Source organism: Diadema antillarum, unplaced genomic scaffold (assembly GCF_040938485.1).
Source record: "Diadema antillarum isolate AM-2024a unplaced genomic scaffold, OU_Dant_1.0 scf00000015, whole genome shotgun sequence".
NCBI lineage: Eukaryota > Metazoa > Echinodermata > Echinoidea > Diadematoida > Diadematidae > Diadema > Diadema antillarum.
This window is the reverse complement of record NW_027270904.1, coordinates 3,318,621-3,334,680: the sequence shown is the minus strand read 5'-3', so window position 1 is coordinate 3,334,680 and position 16,060 is coordinate 3,318,621. Positions and strand designations below refer to the sequence as shown.

At 38.9% G+C, this 16,060-nt stretch overlaps 1 protein-coding gene across 1 annotated transcript in view; it reads left to right on the top strand.

Annotated features, from left to right (window-relative positions):
• Positions 1-301: 301 nt before the first annotated feature.
• LOC139724565 (uncharacterized) overlaps positions 302-16,060 on the top strand; it is a 32,351-nt gene continuing 16,592 nt past the window's right edge. The window contains exons 1-9 of the mRNA XM_071635700.1: positions 302-502; positions 3,561-3,639; positions 4,285-4,439; positions 5,622-5,825; positions 6,976-7,053; positions 8,308-8,546; positions 9,280-9,356; positions 11,578-12,250; positions 15,026-15,115. Of these exons, the coding sequence (XP_071491801.1) occupies positions 309-502; positions 3,561-3,639; positions 4,285-4,439; positions 5,622-5,825; positions 6,976-7,053; positions 8,308-8,546; positions 9,280-9,356; positions 11,578-12,250; positions 15,026-15,115 (1,789 nt within the window). The 5' untranslated portion in view covers positions 302-308. The remainder of the gene's footprint in view (positions 503-3,560; positions 3,640-4,284; positions 4,440-5,621; positions 5,826-6,975; positions 7,054-8,307; positions 8,547-9,279; positions 9,357-11,577; positions 12,251-15,025; positions 15,116-16,060) is intronic.

Genomic DNA, 16,060 nt, shown 5'->3' with positions numbered 1-16,060 from the left:
GTCAACCTCCAGCTGTGCTGTTGTATGGGCATAGGGTCATCTAGCAAAGACTCTGCACTTCCGGCGTAATCATCGAGTGGGATTCTCTTGTGAGTTGTAACTTGAAGTTTAGGTGCCCGTGTGAACCCGCATCTTGAATTCACGAGTGGAGGTAATCATCGACAGTTACAATGTAAGTTTTCGGCCTACAGCTGTAAACTTCAAGTTTGGCAACTGCGTGTGAATGTAATTTAAGGCAGTATGATTCTTTTTCAGGCAATAAATGTTGCATTCCCCTCAAGGCCAGCAATATCTGTCATTGTGTGTACATGTATAGCAAATTTGCCCAATACAGTCTAAATGGAATTAATTTATTCACTCAAATCCTTTTCCCCTTTGTCTCCTTCTTAGCTTTGGACGCAGTGGATAAAGATCCGACCCATGGTTTTCAGCAGAGCATTTTAACACGTACAGTGCAGACACCAAACAAAAGAACTTCTGGACAAGAGACCTCATCTACCCAGTAAGTTTAGTTTTGTACCTGGTTCAGGTAATGATGCACAGGACAATATATTCATAAATATACTTTTTTTTCTTTCTTATATCCATCTGTGTAGAACTTCTAAATAATGTATGCCATGTATTTCAGTTTTTAAAGGTTTTGATTTTTGTGAATTTCGTTAGTTGGGCACTATTCAAGAATTAAAGAACATACAAAAATATCAACTCTGATGCCAACATAAATGCGACACGCACTCATTAAGTCATACATGTACAGTGCTGGTGTGCAGTAAACAGTACATGAACAAGGTGCGTAATAATACGGTATTGTTTGATTACGAATTTAGCCACTTGCAAAATTGTTGGGAAGTCCTGATTTGCAATAAATTAGACTTGCTGAATGGCTTTAATATATTTTGAACACTGTTACAAAGGTGACCTTGACATGGTTATACTCTGGCATATACAGGATACAGCTAGTAAGTATCATAGTTTGAAGGTATCATAGCTGAAGTACATTGTATCATAGTTTGAAGTACCATTGTGATGCAGCTCTGAACATGATATATCTTGTAGATCATAGGTCATTAGGTCATATTTCCTGGGTCTGGAGTCTGAGTCCAAAGCATAACATTTTTAGCATTTTCTTAAGCACCAGATGAAAGTCACTCAAACATGAGACTGGAAAAAGTATACAATTGTAAGATAGAGCTGGTAAAGGTGAGAGGAGAGATCTAATTATGGAAATTTATCTATTTGCCATTAATCAAACATTGAATTCAATCGAACTTAGATTAATGTAGGTCAGAAGCAGTGTAGAAATCTTTAAAGGCTTCCGTGGCGGTAGAACGTTGGGTGGTAGAAGGCTTAATGGTGCACCACATATTCTTTCTAGGGTATGTACATGTATTTGGCCCTGAAAAGGGCCTACCCAGTCCCGACGTTTCGGCAAGCATGTTGTGGCCGTTCCTTGAGAACGACAAGAACATGCTTGCCGAAACGATGGGACTGGGTAGGCCCTTTTCAGGGCCAAATACATACCCTAGAAAGAATACATGGTGCACCATTAAGCCTTCTACCACCCAAGAAGCACTGCACATTGACGAACTATCAAAATATTTTCATCCCCCCCCCCATACAATATAGATCTTGAATGGGTCACAGGGTTTACAGTCACTTTCTGAAACTTTCCTGTTCATGCAAAAATTCAAAATGTACAATGTATGTTATACAGTATTTTGCAGTTGTACCTGGTATCAAAGAAGATATTACAACACGTTGATCACTGATTCAGTAAATTTGTTGAAATTTAGTGATGGTGTATGTGAATGTACATTGTAATATATCATACACCTCTTGTGGCAAGTTAGGTAACACTGAGGCATGCCAATCAACATTATCTTATGGCATGTACAATGTATTGTTGCTTCATCTGTATTTAAAGTCTTTGTTGTATCCCCCTCAAGTTGTAATGGACAAATATTCTGTATACATACAGTAGCAATATGGATGTACATTGCATGTGAACAGAAAACTGAAATGGGATGTAGAGTTCTTGTTATATTTTATTATCAATATTGAATATCTTTTGGATATTTGCATTCATGTTTGATGCATATTGACATGTTATTGGATATCATCAAAAAATACAAGGGAACCTACTGTGTATTATAAAGTACCTAGACGCACAAAACTGCAGTAGTCATATCAGTCACTTCTCAAGATCATGTTATAGTGAGGAGAATATTACATTATACATGGTGCAGGTCAAATGAATTGATGTACATCTGATGTATAAAGTACTTACTAGAATGCATCTCAATGGTGGATGGCATCACCTGGAATTCCATATAGTGTAACCAAATGCAGTTCCAGGTTTGGTTCTTTTTGCACATGAAGTACAGGGTAGACTAATGTACACTGTATGTTTGTCTGTAAATCATACCATATGTACAAAATTGTATGCACTTGATCACACAGTACATTGTAGGTGCATGGATTTAGAGATCTACGAGTGTAGCGTGGGATATAGATGTACAGTACAGTGTACATTACATTATGTTGCTGATTTTATTGGAGTGTCTATTGTTAGCACTTTAAATTTACACTTGTCATGGTAACAAAATTGCAGTGAGGAGAATGCATCCTGGGTATAAAAACAAGTAAGACGCAAGTGAATATCAAATCCGTCAACCTTATCGAAACAGCATTTGCTCTGCCTGGCTCTGCCCTGTATTCATTCTCAAATGAGCTCAGTATTTCATTAAGTAGAATTAAATATTAATTATGGAGTATGGAAAATCATGTTTTTCTGTCAAAGATGTTTGACCAAAATGCTCATGTCAAGCAAGTGAAGTATAATGGCATGTCTGTACAAGTGTACATGAATGCCACTATGTGTGTGTTGAACTTGCAAGAGTTTTTTTTTATTTTTTAAGTCTTTTACTGTTAGTCATTTTCAGTTGTATATTCTACACCCTCTGTAAAATTACAATGTATTTTGAAGGAGCATTTTGTGCAGAACACAAGGTATTTGTCAAATACAATGCCAGTTTAAATAATAACAGTTTTCACATCTTGCCAATACATTTTACTGTTTGCATTTACAAATGTAAGCAGAAACCTGAAGCATTGGTACAAATGCCACCATGTCGTGCATGACATATTTTAATAGTGATAAATGTGACAGAGAAGAGATACAGTGTAGGGTTGTTTATCAGAAAGGACATTCCTGATGAACAAACAAGAGAAAGAGAGAGAGAGAGAGAGAGAGAGAAAGAAACAAAATCTTGATGGGGAATCAATGGTTGCAAATGTCAGTACATTGTATGTGTACTCTTCTTGGTGTAGTACATGAGGTAACATCATTTGTGGTATCTACATGTGTTATACACATATGTACTGTATGTGTTTTGGCTATTTTGCATTAAAGATTATTTTAGCAATATCCTTAGGTCAGTAATGTACATAACCCAGCCAAGTGATGTTTTATAAATTTGTGCCTAATTTACAAGTAGACAATATTCCAGTAAAGTGTAGTACATATTGTACATCAAGCTATCTATGTCTTTTAATTTCAGAGATCCAGAAGTGATTGTTATCGGTCCGAACTCATCGGCATCCTCTGCTACGAGTGCAAGCCAGCACCTTAGTCCACAGGTAAACACACTCTCTTTGGTTTGGCCATGTGTAACTGTGATGTGAAATATTGTACCATGAAATGCACATAATTGTATTTTTTTTTAAATTCCTTTCAGCTTCATTGTGAAATTCCTGTGATCATTAGTGAGACCCTTTTTTTTTTTCTTACCTGTGGCTTTCTGACAGCCCATTATACACTAGAGTATTTCCTCATGTTCGTAAAGTGCTTGATTGTGTGGATCCATCACTAGTCATTTATGAAGGTCAGTCATTGCAGCATACAGTGGTGTACATCCTCAAAAAAATCTGTACCTTCCCTATGGTACATTTGTATGACATAAGTACTTGGCAGATACATTATAGCAGACATATTGTATTGTTCCTCATTTACCATTATGGATATCACTGCCCTGGAAATGTAGGATCTGCTCATTCATAAGCTTTTTTGTTCAAACAGATATTCCTTACAGTAATACAAGGCTTGAAGTATTTTGTATTGAGTATAGCTCCATGTCCCTACATCACTTTACTTTGTAGTGTATTAGTACATTAATTCTCAAAGTGTTTCTATACCTTTTGCAAAGCCAGTAATAAGTAGGATTTATTAGTAGGTGCTTACACAAGTTGTGGGTACAATTCTGTTCTATTTTTATGAATATGCAGACATACAGTCGGAAGAACACCAAAACGATTCCGAAGAAGATTTCCGGCCAGGATTGCGTGCATTCTGTAGAGCCGGAAGGGGATCGTGTTAGAGATGGGCGTGGTGGAGGGAAGCATGGCATTGGACTGAGAATCCTCTCCGCTGGTGGAGACAAGTGAGTGGACAGCAATATGTACAGTGCACTCCTCTTACTGTAAAAGTGGATATTTTCGCGCAACTACTTTTTCACGCTCGGCCGGGTAAGAAGAGTTGTCACTGGTTTTTAATTCTCCGGGATCAAGACATCAAGTACTGGAACATATGACAAGAAAAAATATTTGTGTGCCTTTATTTTTGCGTTAATTTCTGGTTTTGCAAAATGTGCGAAAATTTCAACACTGCGAAAATTTCAACTTTTACAATATAACATAGCTACAACAAAATTCTTGAGGCAACTGAGTATATTCAAGCCCGTCAAATTATCATCTACATCATATACTGTATTTCATAGCTGTTATTTTTTTTTCACGAGGGTTTAATTTTTTGTGAATTTCATGAATCACAGTTTGACCTTGAATTTGACAACACGCAGTGCGCTTATTGTTGTCTTTGTGTCAATTTGCGAAAACAGCATCTTGAGAAAATGTCTGTGACCCCCTCATTCACGAAAATATCTGCACGCAAAAATAACCGTGTCTGCAGTATAACTGGATGCTCATTGCTATTCCGTTATTGCAAAATTTTGATATAAATGAAAGAAAACGGGCAGTCCTTAGAACTTTGTTGCAATGGGAGTCACCTGTTTTCTGTTTCTCTCTCAGATTGGGGGTGGCTATTGTGTCCTTGAAACAACATTTACCTCTGGCAGGTTTGTCTGATCCATGAACTGCAACAATATGGGAAGCATGGTATTGAAATGGCAGATTTGGGTGAAAATGACATGTGGGAATTAGTATACAGTTTTATGTTTTGTTTATATACTTATCTGACCAAGAAGGATAGCACTGTATCTTTGACAATATTTGCAGTATCTTTTAACAATTTTTCTGCAATCAATTCTAAATTTCTTAGTCTTGTTTTTATCTTAGAGCCCTGAAACAATGATTGTTCTGCGTGTATTTGTTCCTTTTATGATATATGCCTTTTAATATGCATGGAAGGATGTCAGTGTAGATTCGCTGATATCTCGTCTAGTGGTAACGTCGCATGTATTAGAAAATTCCCAGTCCACTTCATTATGCATGCAAAATAAAAAAAAAAAGCAACAACACAGTCTGCCTTTTCAATATTATGGGCTTTAACTTTATGGTACATTTTACTATGTGGTCTTTATTTGTTTGTTTTTCCTCTTCTGTAGTTCATCTCAGTCTCTGCATCAAACGGGTCCAGAAAGGTGTGCCCAGATGGACAAAACTCCCGAGCGATGGGAAAGGGGGCGGGGCAGAGGGAGGGGCAGGGGGCGTGGCAGAGGTGGTAGAGGAAGAGGCGTCAACAGTGAATGCCGCAGTAGGGGGCGAGGGGGCGGTTTGAGAGGAAACGCCACCGGCCTTAATATGAGTGGGTGAGTACAGACTATGCTTTGAAATATATACTTCAGTTAATTAAGGTTTCATTTACTACACCAAGGGGCTTGGTTGCAGAGTTCCTTTTAAATGTTTACCTGTCAATTTACCTCAGTGTTCATTTCTTTTTTTTTGGTTATACACTGGAAATTTTATGCAATTTTATGCAATCCAACTCTACCAACTACAACTCTACAAAGGGGAACACATTTGTCTCAAGCCTTTGGCTTTCTTTGAGAACTCCCCAGCACATTTTACAATGCATACATTTCTGTTTTTTATGATTATCAATAAAGTGAATTTGATTTAATTTGATTTAAACTGGTTTACATTCTATGCATAGACAAAATGATCAGACAAATAGTTCATGCATTGGATAAACCTGTAATATGTAAGCATACCATTCACTTGCAATATTTTGCACTACAAATGTATGTTTAGTAATGTAAACTAACTTTGAGAGAGGACATACTGTAATCTTGCACAAACTGCTGTGGGACGTACATGCGTGTCTGTCTGTGGGCATTTCGGTGAATGCGTGTGTTGTGTTATGTTTCAGATGACAATTAAATTGTCAAGCACTTCCTTTGTAAACTGCAACGTACTCGCAGTGGTGAAGAAGTGAGAGTCTGTCCAAGGTTTCTCTTAAATGAGGATGTGGTCTGAAGCCTCATACACTCTCATACACACTCTGTGAGGGATTAGATATGACAAAGCATGTCATAGTCCCACCGACTCGAATACATGTTAGTTTGGTGTTGCCCTCTGATAACACTCTGGCCTTGCTGGTGATATATTAGTATTTATCTCTGTTAGCATCAGCTCAAAGCAGGTCTAGGGCAATTACCCCCTGGGTAATTACCCTGGACCCTTCCCCTGGCCCTAATCCTAGTCCTAATCCTGAACCTAATCCTAACCCTAACCCAAACTCCTAACCCAAACTCCAAACTCTGAACCTAACCCTAATCTTTACTTTAACCTTACCACTAACCAGTATTTAGCGGGGGGAAAAGGGAGGGGGGGGGGGGGGGGGGGAACTGCCCTCTGGGGGTAATTGCCTTTGATACGGCTCATCATCATTGCATAGGGGATTGTAATCTCCTTGCACTAATTGTGCCCTTTCTATTGTGTTTTTACATCCCATATTAGGAGACAGCAACAGACAACTCCCTCCGTCGTACAGGGAACTCCATCCACGAAATCAAGGAGCTGGAACTTTGCCAAAACGTAAGGCTCATGCGGTCATATGCCTCAAACCTCTTCTCAGATTTCACCGCGTGGGTCCACCGCTGAAATGGATAGGATTGGCTGAAACACAGTATTGTTGAACTCTTAATGCACATGGCGATCGTTACTGTTGTCATATTTTTGTCTGCATACAGATAATAACTTTCATTTTATGGCCTGCTATCCTCTAGTGTGTTAACATCGTGAGTTCAGATTTGTCACAGGCAGCCGCACCATTTGGGTGTTACAAGATGTTGCCATGTCTTGAAGAGTGACATTCCTGCTTGTAATAAGCAGTGAGTAAGCATGAGAAAAGTAACTCATTACACGCACCAGGAACTTATGCGTAGATGGGACTGAGTACTGTATACGCCATATATTTCGCGAGTCTAAATTTTCGCGAATCAGGAATTCCCGACGATTTCGCGAGTGGTTAAATTCGCGACCGTGGAGCCTTGTACTGAACGGAGAAGTGCACACGCGTATGTCACATTCACATCGGGATCAGAGTCACTATTTTCGCGTGTCTTTAATGTCGCAAATAGCACCTGACTCGCAAAATCCGCAAAAATAAAAACCTTGCAAAATATTCGGTGTATACAGTATATTACCTTTGAATCATAAAGGAATTCTTTGTTCATTACTGTCATCAACATGTTCATGCACTTTATCATTCTTTGATATACATGTAGTTCAAAAGAAAAAAAAAGTATTTTGTTTACTGTTTATTTAGTTACTGAACTTACATATATCTTGTAATTTCATACATTTCAAAGTTTCTGTGTTGATGTCTTTGTTTCTGTCACTATTTGATACATCACAGTGCATGAGTTATAAATGCTGGAGGATGAATGATATGTGTTTACCTGCACGAGGTATGCATTGATATTGATTTAAACATTATGTGTAGTGTGTTTGTCAATGTTAATATCTGTCTAGAAATCTTGTTCTTTCTTTTAAATTCTGAGAGACAGTTGTTTATCTTGGTGTTCAAAGCAATCAGGTAGTTTTTGAACACTTACTATAAACACTTTACACAGAGTGTTGTCATATCTCTGACATCATGCAGATTTATCGCTTCTATTAGCACCGGCCTAAGATTTGTGTATTGCTGTCCTTGATCGGCCAATCTCACTGCAACAAAAGCAGTTGGACCATGCTTGATTTCAATGAATATGGAAATGATGACTTTGGATGTGACGTATGCCATTAGTTTATGTTTTTCACTCAATCTTTGTGTGTGTTCAATCTCAGAGTAACTGAGCCAGTGGCCACATCACCAGAACAGAAAGTTGGGGTTCAAAACCCCCGGACCATCTCCATGGTAGTGACGGGGCACCGGCAAACACCACATGCTTCGGTGAACACCACCACTGCTAGCACAAGCAGCAGCCCCTCATTCGTCCCTAACAGTAGCCAAGAAAGTGACAGCAAAGTCAGTGACACCATGACAGCTCGTGCCTCCAGCCCCAGTTCTGGAGCTGGTGATGCAGGTATGGCCCCGCCAAAATTGGATAAGTTAAGGACAGATGTGACTGTGCGTACAAAACCAACAAAAAGTCACACACCTTTATTTTATGTGAGGATTCAAAATAGGTGAAATGGGTCCATCTAGTCAATCATCATTTTTTTTTTTTTTTTCTAAAAGAGCAAGTCTTTTTCTGGATGATTCTAAAATCAGGGATCATAAAATGAAGGGGGAATTGTGTTTTTTGCAGTTTTTCTCGAACACATCTTTGTAGAATATTGTGATAGGCATGTCTCGGAGGCCCCTTTTCATTTCTGAAATACCCTTTACACACTCCTCACTTTCAATGCTGATACCTTTTGAAAGGATGATGCTACTGCATTTTAAGTTGGTATCAGTTATAGATAGAATAGGTTGAGTAAGGGAGCAAAATTTCAGCTTAATCTGATGATCCCTTCGTTGTGGTTGTTACAGAGTTTAACCTGTTTTTTTTTTGTCTCATTCATTGCAAAGAGCGCAGCGCAGTGAGATTAATTACTTAAATAGACTAAATGTAAAACTGAATGTCAAACTCCTGCAAGAGTTTTCTATGTAGTTCAGGTTGAAAGATATGCACCAGATAACAAGCTTGTGGATATCCTCTTTTTCAATGATGATGAGCTATTGGAAGAATTTCATTATATGAACCTCTCTTAACATTATTCATTTATTGCGATTATGATATTTAGAGGTATGACACTCTTAATGCTTGTTTACAGACAAATCATCATCAAGCCAGTCAGAACAAAGTGATTCCTCCCAGTCAAGTGATACCAAGGAGTCCGGAAAGCATCAGGTATGTCGTCTCATCTATCTCTCTCATCTATTCCATCCAGACTGATCTCATCTACCCTTCATTCCATCTTAGCTCATTCCATCTATCATACCATCAGGACTGATCCCATCTTTCCATCATTCCATGCAAACTCATCTCATCTGCCATTTCTTTCATCCAATTTCATCTCATTTATCCATCCAGACTGATCTCATCTACTCTTCATTCCATCTAAACTCATTTCATCTATTCATCATTCCAATTAAACGCATCTCGTCTATCCATCGTTAGATCCAAACTCATCTCATCTACCCTTTCTGTCATCCAATCTTATCTCATTTATCCATCATTCCATCCATACTAATCTTATCTAAACTCATTTCATCTATTCATCATTCCAATTAAACACATCTCGTCTATCCATCATTAGATCCAAACTCATCTCATCTACCCTTTCTGTCATCCAATCTCATCTCATCTATCCATCATTCCATCCATACTAATCTTATCTACCCTTCATTCCATCAAAACTCAGTTCATCTATTCATCATTCCAATTAAAGACATCTCGTCTATCCGTCATTAGATCCAAACTCATCTCATCTACCCTTTCTGTCACCCAATCTCATCTCATTTATCCATCATTCCATCCATACTAATCTTATCTACCCGTCATTCCATTAAAACTCAGTTCATCTATTCATCATTCCAATCAAACACAGCTCATCTATCCCTCATTCATCCAAACTTATCTCATCCACCCATCATTTCATCCAGTCTCATCTCATCTATCCATTATTCCATTCAAACTCATCTCATCTACCCTTCATTCTGTCCAAACAGATCTCATCTACCCATCATGAGGTGACGATGCCCCCATACACTTGATGTTTATGGTTTCTTCCAATTAATGCTGCATATAAACTCACACAGAAATCAGTCCTAAGAGATACACCTGGTAGTCAATAATTACCACTTATACCTACCCATATAGCTGATTGGTCATTTCATTTTGCTTGAAATGATCATGTTACACTCTTTTGCTCTCGACGATGAACATAATACTCTCCTCTAGGATAATTTTGTCATTCCTCCCCCTTTCAAGAGGTGATGCTCATTATTCTGCCTATATCTTCTTTTCTCAGAGTGAAGTTGGTCTATGTCACTTTTTGCTCAAAGTCATGCCCTTTTTTTTTGGCCATTAAAGCCAAAACATCTTCCACCATTTGGCATTTGCTTGCAATACAATTACATCAAAAGGGTCTGCCAAAAAACTCTTCTGGCTGATGCGATTTGCCACTATAATGAGTTGTTTAGGAGTATTTTGAGATCAAAAGTATGAAATAATTTTGATCGTTTGCACGCGACTGCTATTTGTGAAGCGCCATCCCCATTCAGTAGTGAGTATCAGAAATAGAGTATTATGTGATTAGCAATTATACAAAATTGCATAACAACAATTACCGTGATCGGGTAAGCTGTGAGACTGTGGGTACTTCCGGCAGACCTTTAGGGCTAAAAAGTTGCATATGAAAACTAGTATGTTTTCCCTTATAAGTTTATCCAACTGATTGCCCATTCGTTGAATACACACCACCCCTTGTTGTAGAACAAAGGAATACAGACAGCTTTGTGTTCATTTCATCCACTGGAATAAAGGATAGTATTTGTCCTATTGATGGCTCAGGACAAAAGGGAAACACATGAAAGGATACTTGACAAATCTTGTGATATCGTCAAGTATGCGTACTTTAGTTTACAGTTTCTTTATGTGCAGATCAGTTGTGACAATTCATTGTCCATATTGTCCATACTAAATGTAGAGTACTCCATATACTCTGGTTCTTTCAGGGCTGGCAATCCTACAACCATCCTCTAGTACATGCCTGACTTGCTGTAGTTTAATGATATGCAGAAAGAATGTTGAAACGTTCTGAAAGTTGTATATGGCAGAGACTATTTATGCCATATATTTCAAGAATTTGGACATGTAAGGTAGTTTCACTTTTCAAGAGAAGAGTTATCAATTTCCTTTCTCAGAGATGTAAAAAAGAAGAAGAAGAAAGTGCAATGTATATTATGTTACGGGGGGCAACAATTTTGTGAGTTGTTACTTTGCGAACATTGGTTGACTTTTAAAATTCGTGAAAAATTAAACATGTGCAAAAATGACCATGTACGCAGTGTGTTCAATGTGAAATCTTGCAATTAATGGCATGGTATCTTCTGTTTAAACTTTGCAGGAGGCTCTTTGTGCGAACTGTGGTGTGTGGTCAACAAATGTCTCATACTGCTGCTCCTGCAACAAGGACTTCAACATGGTGAAGCCGAAACGATACCGCTGGAGTATGAGCCCCGCAGCCCCTCTGGTTACTTCGAGACCTACGTATAGGACTGTGCCAAAGCCACAAGCGACACCTACGCGGGTGGTTACATACGAAACACCCAGTGTGGACAAGTCGAAAACAGCACCTACCAATAGAACCAATGCGCCTACACGGGTGATTACATACGAAACGCCCAGTGTGGACAAGTCGAAAACGACACCTACCAATAAAACCAATGCGTCTGTCGCAGTGCCCATGACAAACATTCAGCAGCAGAGCCCAGAGAAGCAAACACGACTTCTCAGCGTGAAGTCCATGTCTGCGCCCAAAGCTGTGGTCAGTAACAATAACAATAGGCAGGTACTCTCGACAGGCCAAGGGCCAAAGATCCAGACCATTTACGTCACCAGACAAAACATCGCTATCGTTCCCAGCACCACATTCCACAATCCCGTGCAGACTGCCATGATAACAGTTATTAACCCAGACAAGCCTGTGATAGACGGTTTCAGCAGAAAGAGAACGTTGAGAACATATAGCACGGCGGCTACCACAAGGAAACGTGCCCCACCCAAACCCAAAGAACCAGGTATGCATACATTCCGCAAATACGCAAGTAACCCGTTGAGGACGAGTCCGGAGTAAACTCGGGCAGGTTTCTATGGGAAATGCATGTCGTAGCAAAATCAGTCCGTCCTCAACTGGTTAAGCAAATTATTTGGAGGTTTTTGTAGGAAGTAAATTCTTATTGTAAAATGGCATGATAATGGTAAACACATGCAGACAAACAGACGGAAGTGATTTGCAACTATAATTGTCCCCGCCGAACGAGTTCGAGCAGGGGACTATGAAACGGGCTCCGTACGTGTGTGTGTCTGTGTGTCCGTGTGTCCGTGTGTCTGTCTGTCCGTGCGTCCGTGTGTCCGTCTGTCCGTGCGTCCGCGTGTGATCAAAATGTTCAAAATGCTACTCCTTCGCCATTTCTAACCCGATTTTGATTCTGTTTGCTTTATATGATAGCACTACATGGGAGCTTTGAAACTTCTATACAGAATTTCAGTTGTGACCTTTGACCTTGACCTTTGACCTATATTGTACATTTTGCTTCAAAATGCTACTCCTTCGCCATTTCTAACCCGATTTTGATTCCGTTTGCTTTATATGATGGCACTAGGTGAGGGCTTCAAAACTTCTTCACAGAATTTTGACCTTTGACTTCTTTGACCTTTGACCTTGATTTTTGACCTATATTGTACATTGCCTACAAAATGCTACTCCTTCGCCATTTCTAACCCGATTTCGATTCCGTTTGCTTTATGTGTTGGCACTAGGTGAGGGCTTCAAAACTTCTACACAGAATTTTGACCTTTGACCTTGATTTTTGACCTATATTTTACATTTTGCTACAAAATGCTACTCCTTCGCCATTTGTTACCCGATTTCAATTCCGTTTGCTTTAAGTGATGGCACTAAGTGAGGGCTTCAAAATTTCTACACAGAATTTTGACCTTTGACTTCTTTGACCTTTGACCTTGATTTTTGACCTGTATTGTACATTTTGCTACCAAATGCTACTCCTTCGCCATTTCTAACCCGATTTCGATTCCGTTTGCTTTATGTGATGGCACTAGGTGAGGGCTTCAAAACCCTACACAGAATTTTGACCTTTGACCTTGATTTTTTTTACCTATATTGTACATTGGCTACAAAATGCTACTCCTTCGCCATTTCTAACCCGATTTCGATTCCGTTTGCTTTATGTGATGGCACTAGGTGAGGGCTTCAAAACTTCTACATAGAATTTTGACCCTTGACTTCTTTCACCTTTGACCTTGATCTTTTTACCTATATTGTACATTTTGCTACTAAATGCTACTTCCGGCGGGGACATATTTTACGCACCGCGTAATTTCTACTTTTCCTTGTTCTTAATTGTAGAATTCCTTGTTAGCATGATTTTCTCGCCTTCTTTGTAGGATCTTGCTACTTAAATTTCAAGAAGACATTTTTATCTCCCCATTTGTTTCTCTCTCTCTCTCTCTCCACTCCCTCCTCTCTGTCTACATTCTTAACCCGTTGAGGACGAGTCCCGAGTATACTCGGGCAGTTGTCAGTGGGAAATGCGTGTTATAGCAAAATCAGTCCGTCCTCAATGGGTTAAGGAACATGTCCACCGTTATAGACATGTGGATTGAGGGAAAGCAGGAATATTAGTAGAACACATTAGTGACAGATTGAGGAAAATCAGACAAACCATTCAGAAGTTCCTGAATTTTTGAAGTTTTAGGTCCACAATCTCTGGATATGAAGACTACTACAGCTTGTGATGTCATATGTGTAGAATGATATGAAGAAAATATAAACAATATATTTTCACTTTTCTCGCTTTATGAAAAACCCTACGACTTGCCTCTTTCAGAAGGCAGGGGGAGTAACATTACCCTTTCTATGTCAGATACAAAATGAGGGAATTTGCACTTATTAAAAGAATGGAATATTGTCGAATTCTCTTTATATTTTCCTTATATTGTTCTATGCATGTGACATCATACACCGTAGCAGTCTTCTCCCCCAGCAGTAACTGCACAGAATTAGTTTACAAATTCATGAGTTTTAAACTGATTGTCCAATTTTCCTCAAACTTTCATGGATGTGTTCTACTTATATTGCTGTATTATCTCAATCCACATGTATGTGAAGGTGAACTTGACCTTTAAACTTGAAGGCTGTGGGAGGAGAGGTTGTGACACACAACATGAATAGGGCACCAAAGTGTGATATCATAGCCATTCATCCCCATGGAAACTGATTTTTAGTAACCTCAGCCAGCCTGAATATCTCCAAACACTGTTGTTGTTAATCTTGCTGGCATCTGGGGCCTGTTGCATGAAATAATTAATTTGAGAAAAAACTCTGGTAAGAACTGAAAACTCGGGTTGGTGTAATGCTCCCATTGGCTTTAACACAGCAAAAACTTAAAAAAATGTACCCAAGTTTTTCTCAGGTAAAAAGTGTTATGCGGCAAGCACCTGGCTACAACCCAAGGTATAACAAACGACAGACATCATTGCTTCGATACTCTATAAAAGTTGTGTTACAACCAAAATACTTCTGTCAGCACTAATATAATTCCATCTTCTTCAAAGACCTTGATGCAGGTTTCATTGAAGGTTGTAAGACATGGATCTCTCTGCATAAGTGGCCAAGTTTTCATCTTTCATGTTTGTTTATTTTTCTACGACATTCGAGCCTCGTACAAATTAAATTTGAACTGATGAGAAGCTTCTAATACTTCTGATAGATAGATCTGTAGTCATTGTCATGCATGTTGTGTTTATACATTTTCCTTTCTTTTTCTTTTTAGAAATTGTCCTCATTTCTGACAGTGATGATGAGGAGGACAGTGCAAGAGAACCAGCAAAGATGCAAAAAACCATAGAGGGCTCACAGGAAGGTACATTACCAATATTCATTTCATTTCGTCAGATATTTTAATGGCAAAAAAAAAAATGATATGAGTCAGTTTCGAGGAGTGAAAGTGTCGACTTGGGACTTGAAATGGTGATATAGTAACCAGAGAGGAAACTCAATGAGAGAGTTACTGAATATGCCATATATTTCGCAAGTCTAAATTTTCGTGAATCGGGAATTCCCGATGATTTCGCAAGTGGTTAAATTCGCGATCATGGAGTCTTGTACTGAACGGAGAAATGTACACGCGTACGTCACATCCACATCGGGATCAGAGTCAATATTTTCGTGTATCTTTAATTTTGCGAACAGCACCTGACTCGCAAAATTCGCAAAAATAAAAACCTCACAAAATATTTGACGTATACAGTAAGACAGAAACAGGCAGTTTGCATGTACTGACTTAGATATCAATGCCAGAGTGCTAAGTGTAGCATGTACAAAACTAGAAAAGTACTCAGAGAGTGCAGACGGGTCTCCACTAAGCAGCTCATTTCCACCTGTACCACGCGTGCTGAAAATTGCCCTTGCACGTACATGCTAATAATAGAGAAGATACACATATTTTTGTTGTGTCTTCCTCATCAGCAGCTTACTATATGTTGTGCCTTGAGTGCGTGCTCAGTGTGCGTATACACACTTCAAATATATGCAGGTTGAACTCCCTCATTTGTTGGCCCTATTTGCCAGTGATAATCTTAAACAAAAAGGTATCTTAGATCATGACGGTTATCCAGATCACTACCAAAATGTAATCATATGTTCCTTCTGTCATTATAAACTTTTCCTGTAAGTTTCATTTTAATTGGAGCACAAATTTTTGAGTTATTCTGCAAACGGACTGACAGACAAACCAACGCCGACAAAAATGTAACCTCCTTGGCGAAAGAGAGTGATAGCGCCCAATCACTATTACCAGTCATAGTAT